Genomic DNA, 27,470 nt, shown 5'->3' with positions numbered 1-27,470 from the left:
TGTGTATTTTATTCTGTTCAAAGGAGGAAATGTAGAGAACGTGTTTAGTGCAAGTGTAGATAGTGCCAAGAGAAGAAGTAATCTGTACTTGAAAAACAGTCATGAAACAAATTTTAGAAGGTATCCTTGAAAAGCCATTCTGTCCATGAATGTACAAGCCAGTTAGTCTCTTATTAGTATCTTTGACTAGTTTCTAACGTTTTTTTGTTTTTGCTTTTGTTGTATCCTTATCATTCATAATCCTTTCCTAATCTTCAAAGCTCTCTCTTTTTTGTTTTTGTTAAGGGTTTAACCAACACGATAAAGGCAAAGAACTTCTGCCAGCTGCCCTCCTGGTGTTTCGGCCAGCCTTGAAGCCATGTTCTCTGATAAAATACAGTGTGTGGAAAGACAGTCTTCCACAAGAAGAATGCAGTTATATAGAGAGAGGATCTGTCAAATATGTAGCACAGTGCCATGCAGACTGAGTGTTACTTGCCTAGAATAAGAACCCAAATAAAAGATAAGCACAGAATAAAAAGACCTACAGAAAGACCAGAATCAGATAGTCTGAATTTCTACCACTTTTTGCTTTAGATTGGGGTGTCAGTCTACAATAAAGGGCCAAGTGATGTAAAGAGCTCCAGTAAATTTTTTAGGCTTTGTAGGCCATGTGGTCTCCGTCACAACTACTCAGCTCTGTTGTGGCAGTATATATCAGTGATCAGTAAGCCGTAAACAAACCCGTGCGTCTGTGTTCCAGTAAAACTTGATTCATGAAAGCAGGCAGCCAGTCTGTGGGCCATGCTTTGCTGGCCCCCCTTAGATTATAAAGGACCCTTGTAAGTGTTGTACAATGGTGCTGACCAAATTGTTAGAGCTGTATGTTTTTTTTTTTAAGTTATTTTCTTCTGGACCGCATGGGTGGCTCAGTTGGTTGAGTGTCTGATTCTTGATTTCAGCTCAGGTCGTGATCTCACGGTTTGTGAGTTCGAGCCCGGGGTCGGGCTCCATGCTGACAGTGCAGAGCCTGCTTGGGAGTTTCTCTCTGCCCACCGCCCCCTGCCTGCCCCCCTCAAAATAAATCAATATTTTAAAAAAGAAAAGTATTTTCCTCTCATTTCAGAAGTAATACATGTTCATGTGGGAGGCAGAATCTCTTTAATTAGGTAGTGAACATTCTAGAATCTTTCACTATTCTTAATGCTCAGAGATAAATACAGACAGCTTTGTTTCATATACATTCCTTCAGAAGGATGCCTACACATACACTATTTGGTTGTAGTCTTCTATTTTCATCATTTATTTTATTATTGTAAACTTTTATTGTTTAGTCTCTTTTTCTACCACAGACCCATGTATGGTCCTTACCCTCATCTAGGTGATGGTGTCTTCCTGCTTGTGTGGCACAGATGTTGTCTCTGGCACAGATGTTGTCTCTGGCACATACTGATGCCCTTTTATTCCTTATCAACCAACAGAGGAGAAAGGGAAGCTGGAAATGGGATTTTTCTTGCACAGGGCTCTTCTCTGAAATTATGTTTGATAGTAATGAGATTTTGCTTGAATTATTTTTACCTCTTACTTTTCATATGTCCAACAGAGGAACGTTTGATATTTATGTGAAATGCGATGGTGTCGGAAGGTGTGTTGGTAACTACGACAATCGTGGGAGTTTCGGTGAACTGGCCTTAATGTACAATACGCCCAGAGCAGCTACGATCACTGCTACCTCTCCGGGTGCTCTGTGGGGTTTGGTGAGTGAAATATTTACGTGACCACGATGTTATTTGTCAATGTTGTTATGACGGAAGCCAGGTAGATGGAATTATTTTAGTTCTAATAGCTGGATTTCTTTGCCATCCTCATCAGCCATCAGGGTATTTGTTATATAGTGGATGCTGAACTGTTGGGTCTGTGCTGAGACTGTGCTGAGTTAAATCTTCACGTTCTTTCCCTGATCAAGTCAGGAGCGTACCCTCCTGGCCCTGGGAAGGATACTCAGATCCAAAATGCTCTTAAAAACCAGCCACCCAGGCAAATGCACAGAGCCTTCAGTGTTGTGTTCTCAGATAGCTTTCCGTGGTGTTATATTATCTGTGCTTCCCAAAGTGTGGCCCCCCCCCCACCCAGTAGCATCTGTATCACTTGGGTACTTGCTAGAAATGCAAATTCTGGGGGGTCCCACTTACCAATTCGGGCCCACTGACTCAGAAGCTCTGGAGATGGGGCCCAGTGATCCGTGCTTGAGCAAACCCACCATGTGACTCTGGCGCCTGAGAGCATTTGAGAATCCTCCATAAACAGATTCTCTTGGTGTGCTATAAATTGGTAACAACTTGGCATTGAAAAGCAGCTGGGTAGAGAGAGAGTACTTGATGTCAGTGCTTCTCACACACATGAGAATTACTTTGCAGGAGGCGGGGGCAGGGGGTGGTTAAAACAAATCCTTGCTGAGGCTGCACTATAGACTAATTTAATCAGACTCTGTAGAGTTGGGTCCTGGGCTTTTAAAATGAATTTGTTAATAGTGATATTTGTATAAGGCTTAAAAGTCAGTTTAAAGACACTTGGGTGAGGTGGGAAGGGAGGGTCTTTTCATACGTGGTATCAGGGTGCAGAGTAGCCGATTCTAGAAGACTATTTAAGATGGTGCTTCTCAGACTCCAGTGTGCTTACCTGGGAACATAGTTAAAATGTAGATTCTGGTTCACTAGGTCTGGAATGAGGCCTGTGATTTTGTGTTACTCATAAGCTCCCAGGGCACCCCAGTGCTGCTGTGCCCAGAACACACTATTTAAGTAGCGCTGATTTAAGGGCATGTTTGTGATACTTGTATTTTCCTTTTAAATTGTTGAAAACAGCCCACCCTGTAGTTTCAACACAGATATATTCGCTCAAGAATCCTTTTGTGGAAGGAAGAGAGGTTGAGAAATTGGAAGTCTGTTAGGATCTGGTTCCCAAGGACTATAGCTTTACAGAAGTAGCACATTACTCGGTGACGTCTCAGCATTTAACTGTGAAGCAAATTCAGTTGATAAAAATGTCTTGCTCAAAGAAACAGTACATACTGTATTTCCTCTTATGAGAATCAGGCAGTTATTGTTTACATAGTAAAGATGTGATGGGTCTCATTTTCAGATGTACAAGAAAAATGGGAATTGTTTCACACGGGAGGAAACTCATTGTCATCTGAAGTGTTTCAGGGACTATTAAAGATTTGAACACCCAAAGCCAGCTAAGTAGAAACTCCTGACCAGACCAGGCTAGGTCCATAGGAAGTGTTTGCCTGTCATCAGAATGGTGGGCTGAACCCACAGTCTGCTGTGAGCTGTTTCATTAAGGAAGGCACCAGTTAAAAATGTATTTATTCCAGGGGCACCTGGGAGGCTCCGTCGGTTAAGTGTCCTGGTGCACCTTAAACTATGTATGGAGGTCCAGCATTTCCCAGTGTGTGATACTCAGGCCATCAAGAAGGATCAAGCATTTTCAGAGATTTTTACTCATCTATAGATGTTATTAAAGTGGGCAGTTTGTGATGGTCACCTTTGGGTATGTGCATGACCACAGTGACTTTTTAAAGATTAGGATAGTGAACATATCACTTAATATTTCAAACCTGGTTTTTGAAGAGCAACTTATCAAACTAGCCCCTTTTCAGAGAAAGTCGATTAGAAAAGATACTTTTCTTTAAGGGCAACGGATTGGAGCTCTGCCATATATGTGCAGGTATAAAGATAAGCACATCCCAAGAGAAAAGTCCTTTGTGGACTCGTCTGACTTTGTAAATAGGACTCTTCGCCTTAGGGGATTAACTGATGTGCATGACCCTGCCCATGATTCGGGAGGCCATGATTGATGTGGCTAGGGTGAAAACTTTTGAAGTGGGCATTTCTGGATTTTAATTATATGTCACAGGGGGTGTGAAGAGGTGGGCCACTAATAAAATTTTTCTCGAGATGTACACTACTTTGTGGTTCGTCTCTAAATCACTAAACTATTTCTAGTCTTCTCTGTTTTGCAATTAACTCTGTCCATTAAACAGTGTTGCAGTTGGTTCCCAAATGATTATGTATCAGAATCACTTGGGGAGCTTTTATGAACTATAGATTATTGAGCCCTACATGCAGACACTGTTTGAGTCATTCAAGTCTGGGATCTGAGAAACCTTTGTTGTTGTTGTTGTTGTTGTTGTTGTTGTTGTTGTTGTTAACGCTAGAGCTGATTCTCATGCAGACCCAAGCTTGGAAATTATTTTAGTAAATTTACTAATTACCTTGCAAATTTTTCTCTTTTAAAAAAAGTTATTAGGATTGCAGCTCCAAATTACAGCTCTTGTAAAATTGTAATAAACTAAATGGGGGAACAGGATGTTTGCTTTGCTTTCCTAGAGACTTATGCTCTCCACACTCTCATTTTTTCCCGTCCTACCAGTTCAATTAAATTCAGCCTTACTATGTCAGTGCAGTAATTTAATAATTAATGAACATAACTCCATTTTATTTTATATTAAAATGGTGTAATTGATTATCAGTGAATGACTAATTATGGGGACTCTTTACTATGAACTATTATGAATAATGTTTTGTAGAAATTTTTCAAAGTAGTTTGTAGGAAAACCATTTTTTGAGCTGTTTATTATCTTTAAAATTTTCCCTAGTTCCTTAATTGAGTTCTGTATCTTTGAGGTTAAGTAGTGTAAACAGAGGAACGTTTTAGGGCCCTGAGAATGGTAAACACTGGCATTCAGCTCTGACAGTCAAGAAAGTCATAGTTTCTCTGTGCACATTTTTTTAAAAAAGAAAAACTCTGACACACTGTGGATATGACAGCCTAGCATACATGATTTTTTAAGGTCTCATAGTTGCCTTATGATTAAAAAAATTTTGGGGTGCCTGGTTGGCTCAGTTGGTTAAGTGTCTGACTCTCATGATCTCACAGGTCATGATCTCACAGTTTGTTGGTTTCAGGCCCGTGTCGGGCTCTGTGCTGACAGCTCAGAGCCTGGATCCTGCTTCAGATTCTGTGTCTCCCTCTCTCTCTGCCCCTCTTCCAGTCTCTCTCTCTCTCTCTCTCAAAAATAAACAAACATTAAAAAAAAATTTCTAATAGTGTTTTTCATGTATTTTTTTTCTGCAGCCCACATCAAGAAACACATTAGGAAATCTCACAACCAGCGCATGTGTATGTGTGTCTTTGTGTATAACTGAAATAAATCCCTAAATAACACTTTACTAAAAGATGTGCATGCTGAGATTTTCTATTCTTTATTTTTTATAAAAATGCTGGTCATGGATGAAGGGAGTCAAAAGGAACAGACTTCCATTTATAAAATTCATACAACCTGGGATGTCATGTACACCATGGCCACTGTAGCTCATAATACTGCATTGTATATTTGAAAGTTGCTAAGAGGGTAGATCTTAAAAGTTCTCTACTGGAAAAAAAGAATTCGTAACTATGTATGGTGATGAAAGTTAACTAGACTTACTGTGATCATTTCTCAATATATATGAATACCAATCATTGTATTGTACTCCCTAAACAAATTCAGTTTTGTAGGTCACTTATACCTCAATTTAAAAAAATGCTGGTATGTTCCACTGAAACGATTTTGTGACACTCTTGGGCTGTCATCCACAGTAAAAGAACTTGTGCTATCCTGAACTCAGAGACACACAGTGGTGGCTTCTGGAGACGGGGTGGTGTGGGGGGCATGTTGGTCAAAGGGTACAGATTTGCATTTACAAGGTGAATGAGTTCTGGGGATTGAATGAACATGATAATTATGGTTAACAACATTGTATTGTTGCTAAGAGAAGTCTTAAATGTGGTCCTTACAAAAAAGAAAAGGGTAATTATTATGTGACGTGGTATTAACTAACTCTCTGTGGTAATCATTTCACAAGGTATATAAGTGTATCAAATCAACAAGTTATATACCTTAAACTTACGCAGTATTATAGATCCTTTGGATCTCAATAAAGCTTGGAGGAAAACCAAGATGGTCCTATTGCCTTTTTTTAAATGGTGCAATAGTGCCACCTTGTGGTTTGTCCCAATTACACGTTGACCAGATCTGTTCTGAATTAAAGGAAACTCATGTTTCCTTTAAAAAAAATGAAAGTAATATTTTATATGGGTGTATATTTTATGGTTGAAGAAATAAAAAATCTGCAAAGGATAATAATGGTAACCTTTTATTTCAAGGTCTTCAGTTATTGTTTGTTCCTTATAGGGAATAGAATGAAACTACCTCTTCAAACTTTTTTCCTAATAAAATCTGTCTTGTAACTGTATTTGTATCTGCTGTTCTGCCTTTAGGACAGGGTAACCTTCAGGAGAATAATTGTAAAAAATAATGCCAAAAAGAGAAAAATGTATGAAAGCTTTATTGAGTCACTGCCATTCCTTAAATCTTTGGAAGTAAGTATATGTATATGCTTTTGTTTTATTTTGCTTTAAAATGTTTGGAATATTTTGTTCCATAGAAAAGGTTCTTTGAATAAAAATGTATCCACATTTTTAGTTGAAAAAATTAAATTGTGGTGTTTGTATAACTTGGTATTTCTTTTACTACCTATGACTGCATTTGTTTTATTTTGCTTAGTTTTACAAGTAATAGACTTCTGTGAGTATCTATAACATATTTATATGTGGGTTTTATCTAAAAGCAGACCTAATTAGTATTTACCCAAAGAAAACAAAAATACTTATTCAAAAGGTTACATACATCCCAGTGTTTAAAGCAGCTTTATCTACAATAGCCAAATTATGGAAACAGCCCATGTGTCCATCCACTGATGAATGGATATAGAAGATGTGGGACATATACAATGGAATATTATTCAGCCACAAAAAAAGAATGAAATCTTGCCATTTGCAATGATGTGGATGGAGCTAGAGAGAGTATAATGCTAAGTGAAATAAATCAGAAAGACAAATAGCATATGATTTCTCTCATGTGGAATTTAAGAAACAAAACAAATGAGCAGTGGGGGCGGGGGGGAAGTAAAGAGAGAGAGAAACCAAGAAACATACCCTTAACTATATAGTCTCATGAGAACAAGCCGATAGTTACCAGAGGGTGGGGGTATGGGTAAAAATAGGTGACAGGGGTTAAGGAGGACACTTGTGATGAGCATCGAGTGTTGTCTGGAAGTGTTGAGTCACTGTATTGTGCACCTGAAACAAATATTATGCTACATGTTAACTAACTGGAATTTCAATAAAAACTAAAAAAAATAAGAGCAGACTGAAAATAATATATAAATGTAGGCAGTAGCACTAGTTGTGCCTTTACAGGGACAGCTTGTCAAAACGGTGTGTCCTCCCTGGCCTCTCCTTCCCAGTCAACTCTGCTGTTTACTCCTCTTCTCCTTCCTCTTCACATTGGCCTTCCAGGGTCTCTTCTGTTTTCCGGCTACACTTACGCACTTAGTGAGCTTGTCATATCCCCTGGCTGTAAATACTGCCTATATGTTGATGCCTCCTGAAATTGACATCACTAGGCAAGGTCCCTCCCTCAAATGGCCGATATATTTATCCAACTGCATATTTGACCTATGCCCTAAGATGTCTAATAGATATCGCAAACCTAGTGCATCCTCGACCTCCTCCCCCATGCCTTCCCCATCTTACTGCACCTTGGCCAGAAGCCTTGGGATTCATACTGACTCTTGTACTGAAATCTCCTTCGGCTGGGTTGTCAATACATGCCTGGTAGAGGTTCTGGCTGCGTGACAGAATGTGTATGAGGCAGCTGTTAATATGTAGCAGCATCTCTTTTAAATGAAAGGAGATCAGGGGCTGGAAATCCAGATGCCTTCAGATTTGGACAAGTAACATAAAGGAGAAAACGAAGCCAGGATGGGATTTGGGTCAAGCTGGACGACAAGTGCTCCAGCTAAAGATCAGCAGCTAGTCTCCCACAGCTTGTAGCTGGTGCCATGTGCAAATGTGGGCCGGGTGTTGTGAGTCTCCTTCCTGATTTTTCAAGAGAAGCTGAAAATTAAGATTTTTATGAGAAATCTATTTTAAAATGCTGGCAGTTCATTAATCCAACACACACACACACACACACACACACACACACACACACACACACTGCTGGGTTTATTTGGCTTAAAGGCTACCAGTTTTTAACTTCTGAAATAGGATTACCCAGATCATCTGTGTGATATTATCTTTTTTTTTTTTTTTAAGGTTTCTGAACGCCTGAAAGTGGTAGATGTCATAGGCACCAAAGTATACAACGATGGAGAACAAATCATTGCTCAGGTATAGTCCTTTTTAGGTAGTTCACCTTAGGGTTATATTCCGAAAGGTTCTTAACATGTGGCAGATCTTGACCAATTTTTCATATGTGTCTATAATTAGTATGCAGTGATGGATTAAATGATTATTAGTTCCACCAAATGACCTGTTAAAAGTGGTTTAATTTATAGCCATTAAGCTATCTGAATATTTTTATTTATATAATTAAGTCCCGATGAACATGTATTAAATCATCACATGGATTTCTGGATAATTTTATTATTTGTACGTGACATGAAATTCAAATATATCTAAACAATAAGATGTTGTTAATGATCAGAAAAAACAGGTGGGTATTCCTCGAAATAGTAAGGACCCAGTAGGTGCACTGGGAGTTATTGCAGAGTTTTGCACGATGAGTTCATGATGAGACCTCCTGGGGCTGCTCCCTGATAAAATTAATCAAGAAGGGAACACACTGCACCCTGTACTTTTTAGGTTTCCAGGCACTAAATTGGGGCCAATGTGCTGTTTAACCCCTAAAGCTTTTCTAAGATCCCAGTTGTAACCTTGGTTACAATAGAGCTGCGGAGAAGTAGGATTTATGAAAACAGTTGAAGTTCACAGACACAGCTACAGATCTTGTATTAACTTGTATTTCCTAGTTACAGTTTTGAAGTATTGAGTGAATGATTTAAACAGATTTTAAAAGATTCTGTAATATTTGTATCCTGATATTGATACCATATTATAATCTTTATCTAAAATATTGTCTCTTCTGGGGTGCCTGGCTGGTTCAGTCAGTAGACCATGGGACTCTTGATCTCAGGGTCGTGAATTTGGGCCCCACGTTGGCCACGGAGTCTACTTTAAAAAAATAAAAAATAAAGAATACTGTCTCTTGATATATGTGAAACAAGATTCAAGGTCTGTGAGACTTGAGGAAAGAATAATTTTTTAGAAGGAAAATAAGTAAATCGCTCTCTCTCTCCTATCATACAAATGCATGTATACACAGATTAGTCAGGGATTGGAGAGAAGTGGAGTCAAATTAGAGAACAAGGCAAAGGTTCTACAAAGGTGAAAAATAACAAAGTACAGAGCACTTTTGAAATGACTTTTTTAGCCTTTTATTTTGTAATAATTACAGATTTGTGGTAAGTTGCAAAAGTCAGAGAGGTCTCATGCCCTTCTCCCCCACTGTCTGACGGTGCGTCTTGTATCACTACAGTTCAATGTCACACCTAAGGAACTGACAGTGGTACGATCCATAGACCCTGTTTCACCACTTTTACATCGTTTTGAGCGCAGTTTTCTTTCTTCTTTTCTTTTCTTTTCTTTTCTTTTCTTTTCTTTTCTTTTCTTTTCTTTTCTTTTCTTTTTCTTTTCTTTTCTTTTCTTTTTTATTTTAGAGAGAGTGCGCACAAGTTGGGGAGTGGCTCAGAGGGAGGGAGGGAGAGAGAGAGAGAGAGAGAGAGAGAGAGAGAATATCCCAAGCAGGACCAATGTGGGGCTCGATCCCACCCCTGAGATCATGAACTGAGCCGAAATCAAGAGTTGGAGGCTCAACCAACAGAACCACCCAGGTGCCCCTAGAACACGTTTTTTTTAAAAAAATGCCTAGGGGCACCTGGGTGGCTCTGTAGGTTGAGCGTCTGACTTCGGCTCAGGTCATGATCTCACGGTTTGTAGGTTCGAGCCCTGCGTTGGGTTCTATGCTGACGGCTTGGGGCCTGGAGCCTGCTTTGGATTCTGTGTCTCCCTCTCTCTCTGCCCCTCCCTCGCTCACACTCTGTCTCTCAAAAAATGAATAAACGTTAAAAAAATTAAAAAAAAAAAAAAATGCCTGGCTGGCTCAGTCGGTAGAGTGTGCGATTCTTGATCTTGGGGGTTGTGAGTTCGAGTCCCATACTGAGTGTAGAGATTAGTTAAAAATAAAATGTTAAAAAAAAGTAACACAGTAGTCTCTAGACCTATTTTTATTTAAAATACTTGAAAATTTAACATGAAGCTCTGATGAGAGATTATATATTATACTTAGGGTTTACTAAAGATCTTTGTAGATATTAGTTGTCTTTTAAGTGTTTATAAAACATTCATGTCTATATTACATAAACCTAGACAAAAATGTGTAAGCTGATACTGTATTTCTTACATTTTATGTACTAAGGAATTTCGAAAAACCAAAGTTTCTCTAGAATTACTTTGAGAGGCTCAGAAAAGTCAGGATCTGTTATTTTCTGTATTACACTATTTAAATAGGAAGGTATCATCAGAAATCAATACCCAGTTCACTTAAAACCCAAAAGCAGGAAAAAGCAGGTGTGTAGTTAGAAATGGCAACACTTTCAGAAGCCTTTATTAGGCTCCCCCCCCCCCCCCAGGTGGTGTGGAATGTGGCTAAAGACGACAGGGCCAACGTGGATTGCTTCCTGATGAGCCTGGTTGCTTTCTCCTCTTTGAGAGTTTCTCCCCTTCGGGCCACTGGTGCTAATTGCTTGTTATCAGAGGGTGATGCAGGGTGTGCATCTGAGTGCTTCTCCCAGAGCGGTAGGAGCGGCCGGCAGAGCGGGAGGTACTACTAGGAAATGGTGCTGCCATTTCTTTCTCTCTCTCTCTCTCTTTTTTTATGTTTATTTATTTTGAGAGGGTGGGGGAGGGGCATAGAGGGAGGGAGAGAATCCCAAACGGGATCCACATGGTCAGCACAGAGCCTCACAAGAGACTCGATCCCACAAACTGTGAGATTATGATCTGAGCCAGAACCAAGTCGGATGCACACTTAAGTGACTGAGCCACCCAGGCGCCCCCAGTGCTGCCATTTCTGACTATGGACGTGGTCATCCAGGCTGGAGTTGGGGCCAAATTTTTACTTCAGCATTTGCCATGGTTTTGTTTTGTTTTGTTTTGTTTTTTGGCTAGTTTTAGCAAGAAAGGCTGTGGTAGGAAGTTTATTAATTTTACAAATGAGCTCATTACTTGTGGTTGTCGAGGACAGCCTTTCAATTTAGACAGAGTCTGTTCCTATGGAGCTTCACTTGTCCGGCACAATCATCTTCACTTTTCGGGGCTTGAGAGGCAAGGGGATTGTTGTCACCCGAATTTGCATTTTTACCCTCGGTGCTTGTTTCTTTCTTACAGGGAGATCTGGCAGATTCTTTTTTCATTGTAGAATCTGGTGAAGTGAAAATCACTATGAAAAGGAAGGTAAGTGTTGGCAAGTCCCAAACACCCATGGGGAGCAAGGAACACCATAGGTTTCCTTTCTGATGCTTTAGACTAAGGTTAGCTCGGTTTTCATAAGCTGAGTCAAAGCGCATGCTCTTACTTCCCTTGTCAGGGCAAATCCGAGGTGGAAGAGAATGGCGCAGTAGAAATTGCTCGGTGTTCCCGGGGACAGTACTTTGGAGAACTTGCTCTGGTCACTAACAAACCCCGAGCAGCTTCGGCGCACGCCATCGGGACCGTCAAATGTTTAGGTAGGAGTCACAGCACTGTATGTGCTCCTCCGGGTGGAAGCTATTCCGTCTGCCTTTTATGTATTCATGTTGCTGTACTGATGGTCTTACTGGGTTCACACGTTTCACAGTCCCCACTAGAGAGAACAAAGTAAGGACTCATTGCATTATGAAATCGATTTGTGGGAGGCCCTTGTTTTTTTTTTTAATTAAAATATTAAAAAAATTTTTTTTGATGTTTATTTTTGAGAGAGAGAGAGAGAGTGTGGGGGAGGGATAGAGAGAGAGGGAGACACAGAATCCGAACCAGGCTCCAGGGGCCTCGAACCCACAAACCGTAAGATCATGACCTGAGCTGAAGTTTGGTGCTGAGCCACTCAGGCACCCCTAAAATAATTCTTTTTAAAAAAATGGTTTAATTTTGAGAGAGCGAGAGCATGCACCCACGGGGTGGGGGAAGTGGGGGAGAGGGAGGGGAGAGAGAATCCCAAGCAGGTTTCACACTGTCAACTCAGAGCCTGTTGGGGGGCTCGATCTCATAAACTGAGATCATGACCTGAGCCGAAGTCACGAGTCAGATGCTTAACTGACTGAGCCACCCAGGCACCCCGCCCTTAGTTTTTTCTTTAAAATTTTTCACGTACCTATTTTCTCCTGTTTTCTTCTTTCATATAGGTGTGAAATGGCATCTTGTTTTAGTAAAGAATTCTGAGTATGGAGTTTTATGTCTAGTTTTTCAAATAAAGTTTGTGTTCCTCAAAAAAAAAAGCCAGAATAGTATTTTTATAGCATACATTAAGGTCTCTGGGCAAAGCTGGAAGCTCTTTGGGAGTACTTCCTCGTCCTAGTCCCAGGAAACCATGGTTTCAGGTTTGTCAGAATGCAGCAAAATCTTCTTTATTGTTCAACTTCTTATTTCCTAGCAGCAGAGATGCTGTCCTCAAATGGAAGACGTCTGTCTGTATCTGAGATCCATATATGAGAAAGCGCTTACTTTAATGGTGAAAAATGGAATTCAGGAGTCCATGTAGATGACATTTTAAGAAAAATTGATTCAACAGTAATTAGCCACTCTGTGTTCTTATTCACGGTTCAGTAGAATAAACTTGGCTTCAGTGTTCTTTTTTTTATGTTTATTTTGAGAGAGAGACAGAGACAGAGACAGAGTGTGAGTGGGGGGAGGGGCAGAGAGAGAGGGAGACACAGGATCTGAAGCAGGGTCTAGGCTCTGAGCTGTCAGCACAGAGCCCAACGCAGGGCTCGAACTTAACAAACCATGAGTTCATGACCTCAGCCGAAGTCAGATGCTTAACCGACTGAGCCACCCAGGCACCCCAGCTTTAGTGTTCTTAAGATCTGAGGGTCCCTTCAGAATCAACTTCCTAGAGGAACCCCTTTTTAAAGGGCTCAAGTGTTACACCTGGATGAAAAAGAAGGTAGTGAGAAACTGACAGGTAATTTTCCTGAGTATAGACATTAGTGAGAAAGAGTAAAGGTGAAGTGAAGTGAGTGAAATCCCATTATTTTTTTCCTATAACAGATTTATTCACATTAAAGAAAATTTGAGAAATACAGAGAAGTAGGAAAATCCCTTACCACCACTACCAACCCCCAGTGATTTCCACATCCTCATATAATTCCTCATCTTTTTTATTTGCATGGGTTTTCTATTTTTAAAGTGTTGTAAACCGTTGTTTTTCATTTACTGTACCTTACGCTCCTATTTTATTTCTCATTTTATCAAATTGTAACATTCTGTTAGGTAAACATCCACATTATGAGTTAATTGGTCTCCACTGGCGATTTTGGGGGTTTGGGCTCCATATTTTTTCGGGGGGGAGCAGGTTTTGTGTCTGTGCGCACAGACTACTTTTCCATGTATAGGATTTTTCCTTAGAAATGGTTCTCGGGAGTAGGCTTTCTTTTTACAGAGTTCACTGTATACTCCCAGCCCTCTTGACCTGTGCTGATGTACGTGCTACTGGCAGTGCAAGAGTGTCCACTCCCTCCGCTCTTGTGAACAATGTCCCTTGTACCTTTGCAAATTTGAAAGGCAAAAGAAAAAAAAAGTTTTAATAAAAATTTGCACTTCTACAGTAGAGAGTGTGATCATAGTTTCTACGAGTATATTATAAATTGAGTTTTTAAAAATGCATGAGACAGACCAGGAAAGTGACATACAGCATATACTTTTACAAGTGGAGAAGAGCATTCTGGCTGCTGTTTTGAATTGGCTAGGTGATAGTATAAGAGAGTAAACGTTACACAAGGTAACACCAGGTCTTTACAGCATAGCGTCGTAAGTAAGCCCCGAGAAGGAAGAACAGTAGAAGAAAAAAAGGCCTTGCCACCTTTGAGGAGAGTTCATGTTACTGAGGTGGTGAACTATTTTTTAGGGGGGCCTGGGTGGCTCAGTCGGTTAAGTGTCTGACTCTTAATTTCGGCTCAGGTCAAGATCTCACAGTTTGTGAGTGTGACCCCCACATCGGGCTCTGCACTGACAGCATGGAGCCTTTTGGGATTCTCTGTCTGCCTCTCTCTCTGCCCCTTGCTCTCACTCACTCTCTCAAAAATAAACTTTAAAAAACAACAACAACAGGTTTTTAGAATTACCAGACTTCGCCATTATAGTCCCTTGTTTTTTTCTTACTCGAGACCAGGAGCCTCCCAGCAACCTAGCATTGCACAATCCCATTGTCAAGGGAACACTGGCTGTTTATTTTCTGAAGTGGAACATTTTTATCCTTGTGCCCTTTTCTTATATTTGGTATTTATCTAAAAATACCATTGCAGCGTCACCTGGGTGGCTAAGTCGGTTAAGAGTCTGACTTTGACTTGGGTCATATCTTACAGTTCATGGGTTCAAGCCCTGCTGACAGCTCAGAGCCTGGAGCCTGCTTCGGATTCTGTGTCTCCCTCTCCCTCTGCCCTTCCCCTGCTCATGCTCCATCTCTCTCCTTCCCTCTCTCTCTCTCCCTCTCCCTCTCTCTCTCTCAAAATAAAACATTAAAAAAAATAAAAATAACCATTGCATTCCTGACACATGCAGAATGGGTATCCTAAATGACTTTGCAATTTTTCAGATTTGCAAAGAATGTTACATTTCTTTTTCTTCTCTCCTCTCCTTCTCTTAGCCATGGATGTGCAAGCATTTGAAAGGCTTTTGGGACCTTGCATGGAAATTATGAAAAGGAACATTGCCACTTACGAAGAACAATTAGTTGCCCTGTTTGGAACTAACATGGATATTGTTGAACCCACTGCATGAAGCAAAAGTATGGAACAAGACCTATAGTGACAAAATTACACAGTAGTGGTTAGTCCACTGAGAATGTGTTTGTGTAGATGCCAAGCATTTTCTGTGATTTCAGGTTTTTTCCTTTTTTTACATTTACAACGTATCAGTAAGCGGAGTAGTGATTTAATACTCTATAGGCTTTAACATCACTTTCTAAAGAATAGATCAAAACAATATTGACATACTGATGAAATGACTTTGTACTCCACAAAATTATGATCTCAGTGAGAGGTTTATTCAAATGATTGTAATATATTGAAAGTATCTGTGTGCAAGAAGATAATTGAAGGGTGTTACCATGGGCAACATGTGTTCATGTGGACTCCCTCGGATTGCTGTGTTAGTGACTATGCCCATGTAAAAGGGAACTTGGCAGTGAACCATGCTCTACAGCATGGCATCACATTCTTTTTACAACTCGCTATATATATAGTAAGTACAATTTTAATCATTTTTGTTTTCAAGTTTTTCTGGCTTGATAAGTTATGTGCTGGCCTTGGACTATGGCATAAAACATCATATGCAATTTTAAAACCTTTTATATTTTTGCAATAAAGTACGTTTTGACTTCTTTGGCCTAACGTCAGTAACCTACATGTTCCAGTGGTTTTAAGGACGGGCAATGTAGTCATTATGATAATAGGGAAGAGTCTTTTTTAGAGGAGAGATCATTAACACAGTTTCCTCATAAAACATATATCTACTTCCTTTTTTCATTGTATAGTTCTCTGTACTCTTAAAAAATTTGAGTTCGACATTTAATGTCACAGTTTTTTTTAAAGCTATTTAAACTTGTCTTATAGAAGCTGAAGATACTACATATGTTAAGTGGGGGGGGAAACTGTCCTATACCAAAAATATTTTGGAGTCCTTATCTACACGCCCACAGGATATTTCTCAGTTCTTCACTAGGCATACATAACACAGTCCTCTGCAGACATCTGTTCCCTTGGGTTTCCTTTATGGTGGTAGAAATAAATTTTTATAAACCATACATAAAGATAAAAGGAATTTCTGCCCAGTCCAGATGTACCATTAGACCTTGCCATTTGCATTAACGTAGACTCAAATGTGCAGGATGAACTCAGTTGTATAAATTTTCCTTGATAATTGATATGCTTATTATTCTGCTATATAAGATGAATTAAATTCCACTCAACCAAAGCAGTATTATTCTTAATGTGATTTCTAGGCCCACGTGACCACAGTGTTTGGAGAGCTTAATTCTAACCAGTTGTTCACTTTTAAATGAGCAATTTCATTTTGGGGAAACAGGTTTTAAAAAAACATATCCCTGGGTAAAAATATTCTGTGGCTGTTATAGTGTGGTGTTATTAGAGAATGTTTATGGTCTGATATAATGAAAATATGGCTAAAATAGGTTCATTGGGTCATGTATATGTAAACAATATGTAAAGTATAACTTCAACCCCATTTTAGAACACTGTTTAACGATTTTGCAAACCTTCATGTAGGAAGAGAGCTTACTACATGAAGATGACTTCTTTTCTACTTCAGATTTTATTTTAAAAGTCATGTCTGTTAGACAAGAAAAAAAAAAAAAAACGCAAAGAACCCACCCAAATTCCTGGTTCATCATTCTGTATTCTTTATCCACTTTTTCAAGATACCTTGTTGCATAAGCTGATTGTTAACTGTTCATGGAATAGCAAACAAATGCCTGTTTAATAGAGAATTCTGACCAAGGCTGTAAATGCCAGTTACATTATTTTCAGTATTGTTGGTTATATTTAAATTTACCTTATAATAAAGCACACTTTTATAATAAAATGTTTTTAATGAAGTTTTTTTTTTTGTTTTGTTTGTTTGTTTTTCACTAATTTCTTTACTGGTACTTCCGTCGTGCATACTGCACTATGTGAAAGCCTGACTGAGATGTGGCCAATGGGAAAACTGCCCCCCCCCCTCCCCACCGCCCCGGGCGTAATGCAACCAGGAAACATGGCTCTTTATAGCAATAGGTTTTTCACAAATTTTAACTATCAGTCATATGTGATATAAACATATAAACAATTATGGTCTGCTGCAGACCATTGGGCCATTTTGATTAACGAAATAAACCTGGCTAATAGGGAATTTATATGTCAAAGTGTCTAATTAAAATACCTTAAGTTTCACTTGTGGATGTGGATATCATTATTCAGTCACCAGCCAAGGTATTTTACTACTTGGAAATTCTCTGTTGAAGTTTCATTCAAGGATCCAGCATGTGCAACTAAGAAATACTCTGGAAGAACATTCTGTTAACACAAGTGCTTCTCCCTGTTTGTTTTATGGTGTGTGTTTTCTGCATGTCATGATGAACTAGGGCTTGGTGCATATATTTTTGCAAACGCTACCTGTGATACACGTTGGGTGAATGTATTTGGCTTACTGTTAGAAAGGAGTGGACCATTTAAGGTGTGTAGAAATGTGCAGGGGAGCCACAGGACACGAAGTGAAGGACTCTGGACTTTATTGAAATATGTAAGATTAAGTGCTGAGTCCTTTCTAAAGCATCTTGAAGATACTGATCTAGTTTTCCTAATTTTCTCAAGAAATGTTATATTTTCTTTTAATTTTTTTTAATGTTTATTTATTTTTGAGAGAGAGACAGAGAGAGACAGCACGAGGGAGACACACAGTCCAAAGCAGGCTCCAGGCTCTGAGCTGTCAGCACAGAGCCATACTCGGGGCTCGAACTCACCAGCTGTGAGATCATGACCTGAGTCCACCCACGTTGGACACTTAACCGGCTGAGCCACCCGGGCACCCCAGGAAATGGTATACTTATAACAAGGACTAGATGACCTTTGGCACTTAAAGTTAACCATGTGTAATCCCAGAGGGGTAAGTAATACATCTGGATAAGCCATGGCTTTGTTAAATGACTGAAGAAGGAATTCTAAAATCTAAATAAAATGTTAGTACCTAAGGGAGAAATGGAATTCTTAACACATAAGGGAGAAATAGAATAATCAAGAATGCTGGCTTCTGAAATTAAGAGAGTATGAAGTACATACAGCCTGATGTTGAATATCAGAAAGAATTTTGACCCAAACAGATTGGAATAGGAGACCACCTTACCTCTTCCAGGATGTTTTTAAAGGCAGCAAAACTGGTTGGGCAACTGAAACTCTATGGTTGTTAGTCTTAACAGGTACTTTAAAAAAAAAAAAAAAAAAAAAACCTTAAAAGTATAACGAGTTATGGAAGCATAAACAGTAAAGTATACCAGGTATTTGCAGAAGTCTTGTGTGCCCAACAATAACTATGGGAGCTTAAATCAATTCAGTCTGTGTAAGTGAGGAGAATCAGTGACTTTGCCCAAATCAGTTACCTGGTGAGTCCATAGCGGAACTCCCAGACAGCTGACATCTCTTGGTTTCCTGTGCAATTCTTGGTCTCCTAGGCTTTCCTATATTGAACCTATGGAGAAATTTGCATCAAATTTGCAGCACAGGTGTAGTACGATGCTTGAGAGGAAAACTTTATTTGACCAACAGATCTGGGTTTTTCTGTTCTTTTTTTATGCTGTAAATACATAAAGCCTAAAATTGCTAGGAAATCCTGAAGATGCATGTAATATTTACATTTAGGAAAACATGATGTATGCTGTGGAAGGAACTGTCTGCACCATCAAAAAGTATCCAAAAAAGGACACTTACTAGGTAGGTGGCTTCTCTACATTGTGGTTTAACCACAACCTGAGCATTGCCATCACACCCCCCTCCCCAAACCACCCAAGACATACTGCAAAATGTATATACGTGAAATGTGTTAGTATCAATTAGAACGGAGTTGTTATAGTAAGTAAATGAAATTTTACTCTTAACTGCAAAAACGGAAAATGAGTTTTTTTTTTTTCCAGAGGCCAGCAAAAGCTTAAAGTGTGAGCTGGAAATGGACTCAGATGACAAAAGCAATAACCTAGAAGTGAAACTCTTTTAAGTGTTTTCTGTTCAACATCCAAAAAAAAAAAAAAAAAAGTTCAAGTAGAACCCTTGAGTTTATGAGCAGTAACTATGGTCAAAAATCTTGGATAAAGTTGCTTCTGATTGCTGGTTTTCCGTCTTTGTCCTAATTGGAAACCCACCTAGATCCCGCTGAGGAGCGAGAGGAGAAACATGTCTCCCCAGAACGCCACAGCCTCTGTTAGGCCTCTCCTTTCCAGATGCCTCTATTCTTGAAATGTATACAAATGTCATGTTTTAAAGCCAAGCAATTATTTTAGGAGAGATGCTCACTACAGAGACCTCTTTGGCAAATCTTTTTCTTGTAATTGGTCCTTAAATTAGCTGAACTTAAATAGCTTCCACATGTTTATTACTACAGCATGTTGTGATAGGCTGCGTAACTTGAAGGAACAGAAGTAGATAAGACAAATTTTGTATGCCTACGTGTGACTGGCACGGAGGGAGACGGAATGAGTGGGAATTGCACTTATCTTGTAAGCAGATGAGACCTGCCCTCTTATAATAACGATGCATGTGTAGAGCAAGGACACAGCACACGGAAGCTTGTTCAGTCAGTGTTCAAAACCACGCAGGGCATACAGTGTAACACATAATCTGCTATACTAAGATTTGTGCTACTTGTTTCCTCCTAACTTCTCGTTCCCTGGTTCAGCAGGCATCTACTGATTGAGAGCTCAGACAGCAAGATGCATATGAGATAGTGGCGGGGGAAGGAGGAGGTGATGTACATGTTGGAGGGTGACCAATGGAAGCAAAAATATGAAGTGTGGCACAGTGTGATAAGACTTGTGGTTTTAATTGCTTCTTATCGGGCTTGCCTCTAAAACGAGGTTCTTACGACTGGCAACAAAAAGAAAACACATAGATGAGGGCCTAGGGTAACAGACATGAGGAGAAAATACATGGGAGTTTTGTGTTAGTTCAGATAACAAGAATGATCTCAAACACATGAGAAGTCATTTGAAAGACAAAAACCTTCATATTTCTGCTTCTAAATTTTATAAATAGGAAGTAGGATTAAGTTGAAATTGTTGTTGCCTTCTCTAAATGTTCACATTCTCATTAAAACCAAATTGGACAACTTAACAAGAACTGAGGGCAACTGAGGCCACAAAGGGTAGTCTCCTGTGTCCTGAAGACACTCAAGTTTATTTTTCTTGACTTGGATCTCCTAAACCCCACACAGGTTCAGCAGTTTTACCTAAATTTCTTGCCTGTACGGCAGCTCATTATCTAAAGTTGCATCCATTCTTTTCTCCTCCCAGTTCCCAAGTCCATTCTTTCCAACATTCCCCGCCTCAGCAATAGCACTGACATACCATCAATACTCACCCACAAGTCCTATCCAGCCTAGAAACCCAACAATCATTTTTTTAAGATTTTAGGTAATCTCTACACCCAACCTGGGGCTTAAACCCACAACGCTGAGATCAAGAATCGCATGCTCTACCGATTGAGCCATGTTGTGTTGTCTCCTCCCAACCAACCTCCCCCCCCCCCCCGCCCCATCCCAGCCAACAATCATTCTTTAGTTCTCCTTTTCTCCTTAGTTCTTCCTCCTAAAGGCGATAGTGTTGAGACATTCACTTACACTGAAGAAAGGTCTTGCTTTATGGTCATCTGAGTATAATTTAAACTCATAGTTGAATCAAGAATTACAAGCACAACAGACATACTACTCCTTTCTAAAATGGCACTCATAGGCTCCCAGGCATTTCCTTACAATTTGAGTGTACCTGAGTACTTGGAATTATAAAATTCTTCTTCTTTTTTTTTTTTTTTTGAGAGAAAGAAAGCTCACATATTGGGGGAGGAGGAAAGAATCTTAAGCAGGCTCCACGCTCAGCATAGAGCCCAACGTGGAACTTGATCCCATGACCCTGGGATCATGACATGAGCCGAAATCAAAAGTTAGATGCTCAACCGACTGAGCTACCCAGGCACCCCTAAAATTAATTTGTTTTAGTGTACAGTGGATATGGAAGGCTATTTCTAAGAGTTTAAATAATCTACCAAGAGAGAAACTATCTGAAAATTTGGGGCACTATTTTAGATCATACATGTGTTCCACTTCCTAGTTTTAGTACAGATGGTCCCATGTGGTTTGACTCACAATTTTTTGACTATATGATGGTGCAAAAGCAATGTGCACTCAGTAGAAACTGTACTTTGAATTCTGATCTTTTCGCAGGCTAGCAGTGTGCAGGGAGATCCTCTCTCATGACCCTGGGTAGGGCAGCCAGCCACAGCTCCCAGTCACCCACATCTGGTTATGAGGGTCCACAAACCATACAGTAACAGCCATTCTGTTTCTCACTTTTAGGACAGTATTCAATAAAATGCATGAGATAGTCAACACTTGATTATAAAATAGCCTTGGTGGGAGGTGATTTTGCTCAACTGTCGATTCATGTAAGTGTTTTGAGCCTTCTAAATGTTCATTTCCTTTTTAACAATTTGAACAGCGATATTCTCAATATGTAAACAATGCCCGGTACTTGAACTTAATCTTTCTTAGTCCAGCAAAGTAGTCATTGGTGTGCCAAATGTAGTGGAATTGAGGCAAATACATTGTTAAATTCTTAAATTAGGTAGTAAAGTAGTACTACTACCTTATAATACTACTTTAGGTAGTAAAGTTATGGTTAAAGGTAGTGAAAAAAAAAAGATAAATCTTCTTAACAAATCAGCACTTCATGTTTTTTTTTATGAAAACAAGTATTTTACAAACTGCTAGAAATACATTTTGATTTTAAATGACAACTTCTTGGCATAGTTTATTATGTGTTCTTTAATTGTATCTGTTTTAGTGAAAGAGTAGAATTTACATATATTTTCAAGATCTTACTAGTTTTTTTACTTTGATCTTTATTCTGGGTTATGAGTTGGTTGGTTTTATTAGTCACCAAGAATTAATGATGATGTTCCTGTTAAATATATATGAGGTACTACTGTGGTCATTTAGCTTCCCAGGAAAGTCAAAAGACAGAACTAATTATTCACTTTAAAGGTGTAGAGATTTTTTTTTAAGTAGGCTTCATGCTCAGTGGAGAGCCCAACACTGGGCTTGAACTCATGACCCTGAGATCAAGACCTGAGCTGAGAGATCCAGAGTTGGACATTTAACTGACCGAGTCCTGCAGATGCCCCAGAGCTGTAGAGATTCTAATACTGATATTTAATCAGTTGTGACTGAAATGTCAGAATTTTAGTCCCCAGTGACTTAGACAAAAATGAAAGTATGTGAAAATATTTCAATCTTTGTAGGCTCATCAATTGGCAAAGTGGTCAGCAAATAATAGGAACTAAGTATTTCTGCATGAGTGAATGAAAAAAAAAACTTTACAGGACTATTAAAAGGTACTTATTTATAATAATGTAAAAAATCTTGATCTGAAGTTGAAATTATTCTTCCCATCACTGTGTTCACCGATAAAAACATCTCCAGTAAAGCTTTTGGTAAGAACTTTCAGATAGAAAACCATTTATTTATTTAATTTATTTTGAGAGAGAGACAGAAAGCACGAGCAGGGGAGGGGCAGAGAGAATCCCAAGCAAGCTCAGTTCTGAGCACTGAGCAAAATGCTAGGCTCAGTCTCACAAACCACAAGATCATGACCTGAGCTGAAATCAACAGTCTTAACCAACTGAGCCACTTAACCAACTGAGCCACCCAGGTGCCCCATTGGATAGAAAACCTTTTAAAATAAGGTAAGGTTCAGCTAAAAACAGACCTCATGGTTTATGCAACGAATAGGGGTAAGGAGTGGCTCAGGCTTCTCAAAGCTCGTTTTTGGGGGAAGGAAAGCTGATTTTCAGTTTCCTTGTGGGAGTAAGACATAAATACTTCAAATTTTAATTTTAAACGATTAGGTAAATTCCACGCTTTCTCTTTTTGTCAAAAAATGAAATACTGCAGAGGTACAGCGACCCTCCACTGCAAGGAGAAAAAAAGGAAGAAAAAAGAAAAAGGCAGGGTCACAGTCTAGTTCTTTTTTGGATCCCTCTATTATCTCTGAAAGATAATAAGTTCAAACCCTGTCCTTTCTTCTCAGTGAAAAATTTAGGTGTTTTGCTGGCCCTCAATTATTTTTAGGAAAAAAAGTTACTATTTGTGAATACAAGAACATAAATCTTTGATCATAGGGTAGACAGAACTATTTTAAAATAATTTCATTTCAAGGCTTCCAACAGGGAACCCCTAAAAGAACTGTAAAACTTTTTTCACCGTGAGAATTATTTGGGATTTCTTGATTCATTGTGGCTTTCAGGCAGATTTAAAAATTCGAGAAAGGCAGGGTGCCTGGGTGGCTCAGTTGGTTAAACTTCTGACTTCAGATCAGGTCATGATCTTGTGGTTTGTGACTTGGAGCCCCATATTGGGCTTTGTGCTGAGAGCTCTGAGTCTGGAGCCTGCTTTGGACTCTGTGTCTCCCTCTCTCTGCCCCACCCCCTCCCCTCTTCTTTCTCTCAAGAATAAACATTAAAAAATTAAAAAAAAAAAAAAAACTTCAAGAAATGTAGGGGGGGTAGTGTTTAAAGGAATAATCAGTTACGGTTAAGGGCTCTTTTCAGTGGTTTGACTTTATAGATTTCTAACTAATGTAAGTTTTCCTCTTAATTCTAAGCATGCATACAGTGATCTAAAGATATAAAACCTGAAGCATAGCTTAAATGATTAAACACTAAAAGTTCAAAGAAAAAAAAACTTAATAATGCCTTTTGAATGTTAATGGTAAAAACAATTATAGACTCCGTGGACTGTGATGGCCAGCCATGTTTAAAGTGAAGTTGACTATAAAGCCAGGGAAGCCATCCTCCTCTGGTGAGTCAGAGTATTAGTAACTTAAGGAGGAACTCCTAGTGGCAACGAAGTGGAAAGACATTTTTCTTTCATCAATGGGAAGTCGTCTGGAGGAAAACACTGGTTAACAAAAATTTACCAGGGAAACTTGGATGATTCACAAATTAGGTTTAGGTCACACGTTACGCCTCTATTACCTTAACGAGCAAGCTGGTCAACATGGAAAATACCGCTTTGGGTTGCCTCAATTTCTAAGTCAATAGTAATCTTCCACCCCCTTACAGCTTTATAAATTCTCCAGACCCTGAACTTTTCTCTGTTAGTCCCCAAGCCTTTCAGTGCCTGGCATACAGCCAGCATTCAACAAATCTTGAGTGAACTGATCAGAGCTGGCAAAGAAACCCTCTCAAGTTGCTCTCCGGGAGGTGGCCAGGAAAGGGTCGTGATAAAGAAATTCTAGTTCTTCCCATTGGAGCCCGATACCACCTTTATTATCCCCATAATGCCTGGGGCTGTGATTTGTGGGTGGCTTGGTCCCTCGCGAGGCTGCACTGCTTCCGCCTGTGCAGTCATCTCCTTCCCCTCGCACTAAAACAATACCTTGGCCTCCTGCCAAACTTTGAGCAGTGAGCGACTCTGCCTGTTTATGGCCCGAAATGGGTGCTGCGAGAGACTGGGGCTCTCCGAGTGCTAGGAGAGGCCCAGAGGAAGAGAAGAGGCCGAAGCTTTAAAACACTCGCTTCCTCCGCCCCCTCCCTTTTGTCCCAGACACCAAAACAAACGAGCTGATACACGTGTCCCTATGACTCTTGTTTACTATCAAGACAGCGCTGTGCACGCCCTTCTGGGATACGTAGTCCAACTAGTTTCTCTCGCCTGCAGTTTCCCAGAAGAACAGAGCAAGGCTGAGACTACGAATCCCACAATCCATTTCGGGGGCAAAGTTTGGCTTAGGTCCCCGAAGTCTCGGCAGCAATCCAATCCGAAGCGCTCACTCTAGTGATTGACACGCCGTCTTCTCCAGTAAACACAACACAAAAGTCAATACAAGCCCGCCTCCCGAGACGGACCACGGTATTACCCAATGGGAAAGGGGAATGTTCGAATGGCAGTTCCGTGGACCAATAAGAGGGCGAAAGAGCGGGGCGAAGGCTCAGCCCCCGGGGGGTTGAGGGAGGGGGAAGACGAAGCTTGAAAGACTTGGTAATGGCGACGGGTTTGGTAAGTAGGAAAGTTTCGGTGGAGGAATGAGAGAGGCGACGGGAGTAGTAAGGCGCGCCAGGGAGACCGGCGGCAGTCGGAGAGGGGATATACAAGCGGCTGGCGGTGTTGTCGTGTCCAGGGCGGCCCGCGCCGAGGCTGCCCTCACTCCGCGGCTGGTTTGTTGTCTTTCAGTTCGGGAAGGGGTGGGGGTGGGGAAGGGAGGGGCAGGATCCCGAGGGGACCGGGCGGCCGGGCGAGCTCTGGTCCGCGCTCCTCTTGTGCGAAGGGCTGCCCTCACAGTGGAAGCAATTAACCGTCCGGTAACTGCCCGCGGCGAACCCACCGGACCGGCACCTCCCGCGAGCTCACCTGGGCTTCGCGGCGGCGCGGCCCGAGGGGGGTCTCTGGGGCGGGGGCTGGGAGGAGTCGGCGAGGTCCGCGCTGTGGGCCCGGTTGCGCGGTGGGTGGCCCGGCCGGGTGCGGAGATGGGGCGGGCCTGGGCGGGGGAAGGGGCCGACGCGGCGCCGGGGCTGCCCAGGAAAGTTTGACTTCAACTCCGCGAGTGTGGGCGGAGGGTCGGAGGTTGGTCCCGAGTGGGTGGCCGGCCGGGGGTGGGGGACCCCAATGAGGCGCCGCCTCCACGGGGGGCCGAGAGGGGCTCGGGCCGAGCTGGGAAGCTCGCGGAGCCGCTGGGCCCCGGGGCTCATTGTTACGCATTTCGAATGAATGGGCTCCGAGGCGCCTGCGCGGTGCGGCTGAGCTGAGGGGAAAAACAAGCCTGGAGTCCAGGCTGCGGTCACATGATGGGGGGAGGGGAGGGGAAGGCCATGAATGGCGAAAGAAGGTGGGGGATGGACTTGGCGTGAACCGGGAGGCGCTGCCTCTGTGACCGAGAGCCCAGGCTTGGCAGGCGATTCCAGTCTCCGCCTTCCAACCTATGCTGCTGCCCCAGGCAGATTAAAACAAAACAAAAAAGAATCCCGGCGAAATCGACAGTGGGGGCCGGGTTTTTGTAGCTTCCTTAAGCCCTGCACTCTGTCTAGGGGATTTCACTCAAGCTGTGCGTTCTACACTGCCTAAGAGTTCGTTCTTCAGGAGTTTTCACCAAGAATCGTTTTTAAAAGCAGCACTGACGACAAGGCAGTACTCCAGTCTTTAGCTCAGGCTGCCACTTAGGCTAAGACCGGAGGAGGGTGGTAGGGAGTTGGGTCTGCTAGGAAGTGTTGGGAGTCCTACCATCAATTCCCGACGAAGTGCCGTAGATTTATTTCCCACTAACGAGCAGTAACGGATGACTCCCAACAGTGGTTTTGAATTAAAATTGCCTTTTAAGAATTAGAATACTTTTAACATTTGTAAATACTTTTCTGTTGCTTAACTATTGATAATGATCTACACTTGTAATGTATTCCTAGTACTTTCATTCCCCCTCCCTTTTTTTTTTTTTTTTTGCTATTGTCTTTTGTTTTAGCTTGCTAACAAGGATGTTGGGGTAGTCTGTTCGGTGTCCTAGACTAAGCTACAGTAGCTTATCCCTCGGTACTTGTGGGTGTGTGGGAGGGTATGTTCCGAGACCCCCTGTGGATGCCTGAAACGAGGGAAAGCACTGAACCCTATACATGCTGTTTTTTCTTATGAGGGTTTATAAATTAGTGAGGTATTAATACTAGCTAATAAGAGAACAAATATAACAATACACTGTAATAAAAGTTGTGTGAATGTGGTCTTTCTCAAAATACCTTATTGTCCTGTACTCACTCTTCTTGTGATGATGTGAGCTGATAAAATGCCTGTGTGGTGAGATGATGTGAGGTGCATGACCTAGGCATTGTGACTTAGTTTGGCTGCTATTGACCTTCTGACTGTAGGTCAGAAGGAAGATTGTTTCCAGACTCGGTTGACCTTGGGTAACTGAAATCACAAGAGTGAAACCTCGAATAGGGGGAAACTACTGTAATCCATTTTAAATACCTCAGTTCTTCACTTTAGAGATATAAGTTAATTGCAATTACCTTCTCTTCATCCCCGCCCACCTTAGAATTTGAGCTTGGTATGGAAGTCTTTTCCGATTAGGGAAGGACATACAGAAACGCATTCTGCGATATCCTTGCGGGTGGAAAGGATAAAGATTCAGGGAAGAATAGGCATTTGAAAGTAGGAGTCTAATCTCTGTTGGGTCAGTGCCTTTTCTCTCTTTTCTCAGTTCTTTTCGAAAAGAAGGTAGTCACATTCAGTCGTCAGAGTGCTGTTTTCCTCATCCATAAGAATAACTTTGTTCACAGAGCTGTTTTGAGGTTTTTATGAAGTCAGAGGAAGTATGTCAAATGCTCTGTACGTAGTAGATTGGCATTTGTAAAACCTAATTTCCTTCTTGTCCATTCACGGAGATTTAGCTATTTCTGGTCCTTTCCACCTGTCCTGTTTCTAAGATTTTGTGGATATTTATTTACCAAAGGTTACAAAACAAAGGCAATGAGACCCTTCCCATCCCCACC

At 40.9% G+C, this 27,470-nt stretch overlaps 3 protein-coding genes across 7 annotated transcripts in view; 2 read left to right on the top strand and 1 right to left on the bottom strand.

The window, feature by feature from the left end:
* Positions 1 to 15,753, top strand: part of PRKAR2B (protein kinase cAMP-dependent type II regulatory subunit beta) — a 100,516-nt gene extending 84,763 nt beyond the window's left edge. Inside the window, exons 6-11 of the mRNA XM_042915236.1 lie at positions 1,583 to 1,736; positions 6,304 to 6,405; positions 8,185 to 8,259; positions 11,377 to 11,442; positions 11,576 to 11,714; positions 14,828 to 15,753. Of these exons, the coding sequence (XP_042771170.1) occupies positions 1,583 to 1,736; positions 6,304 to 6,405; positions 8,185 to 8,259; positions 11,377 to 11,442; positions 11,576 to 11,714; positions 14,828 to 14,961 (670 nt within the window). The 3' untranslated portion in view covers positions 14,962 to 15,753. The remainder of the gene's footprint in view (positions 1 to 1,582; positions 1,737 to 6,303; positions 6,406 to 8,184; positions 8,260 to 11,376; positions 11,443 to 11,575; positions 11,715 to 14,827) is intronic.
* On the bottom strand, positions 12,988 to 26,887 carry LOC122206250 (basic proline-rich protein-like). Of its 3 annotated transcripts, XR_006196392.1 has the most exons (4): positions 25,345 to 25,968; positions 18,332 to 18,420; positions 17,119 to 17,274; positions 12,988 to 13,729 (listed from the first exon to the last, which is right to left on the bottom strand). XR_006196392.1 is itself a non-coding variant. In XM_042915263.1 (3 exons), exons 1-3 carry the CDS (start codon positions 25,680 to 25,682, stop codon positions 13,587 to 13,589), a joined length of 570 nt encoding a protein of 189 aa, XP_042771197.1. In that variant the 5' UTR covers positions 25,683 to 25,968; the 3' UTR covers positions 12,988 to 13,586. The 3 variants fall into 3 exon arrangements, 1 of the variants encoding a protein (XP_042771197.1); XM_042915263.1 differs by lacking the exon at positions 17,119 to 17,274; XR_006196393.1 differs by lacking the exons at positions 17,119 to 17,274; positions 18,332 to 18,420; positions 25,345 to 25,968 and adding an exon at positions 26,715 to 26,887.
* Positions 24,608 to 27,470, top strand: part of HBP1 (HMG-box transcription factor 1) — a 30,064-nt gene continuing 27,201 nt past the window's right edge. The window contains exon 1 of one of the 3 annotated variants that reach the window (XM_042915204.1): positions 24,608 to 24,993. In XM_042915204.1, the coding sequence (XP_042771138.1) occupies positions 24,979 to 24,993 (15 nt within the window). In that variant the 5' untranslated portion in view covers positions 24,608 to 24,978. Of the gene's footprint in view, positions 24,994 to 25,090; positions 25,152 to 25,233; positions 25,296 to 27,470 lie in introns of those variants that run through there. The other 2 variants (XM_042915196.1, XM_042915211.1) reach the window with 2 other exon arrangements.

Source organism: Panthera leo, chromosome A2 (assembly GCF_018350215.1).
Source record: "Panthera leo isolate Ple1 chromosome A2, P.leo_Ple1_pat1.1, whole genome shotgun sequence".
Lineage (NCBI taxonomy): Eukaryota > Metazoa > Chordata > Mammalia > Carnivora > Felidae > Panthera > Panthera leo.
This window is presented reverse-complemented; position numbering and strand designations above follow the sequence as displayed.

Coding starts and splice junctions, on each gene's coding strand:
- LOC122206250 (XM_042915263.1), bottom strand. CDS start 25,682: ATGAGCCCCGGGGCCCAGCGGCTCCGCGAGCTTCCCAGCTCGGCCCGA. Junction 18,421..25,344: donor CGCGCCGCCGCGAAGCCCAG/GTGAGCTCGCGG, acceptor ATTTCTCCATAG/GTTCAATATAGGAAAGCCTA. Junction 13,730..18,331: donor TTCCGCTATGGACTCACCAG/GTAACTGATTTG, acceptor AAATTTGCAAAG/GTACAAGGGACATTGTTCAC.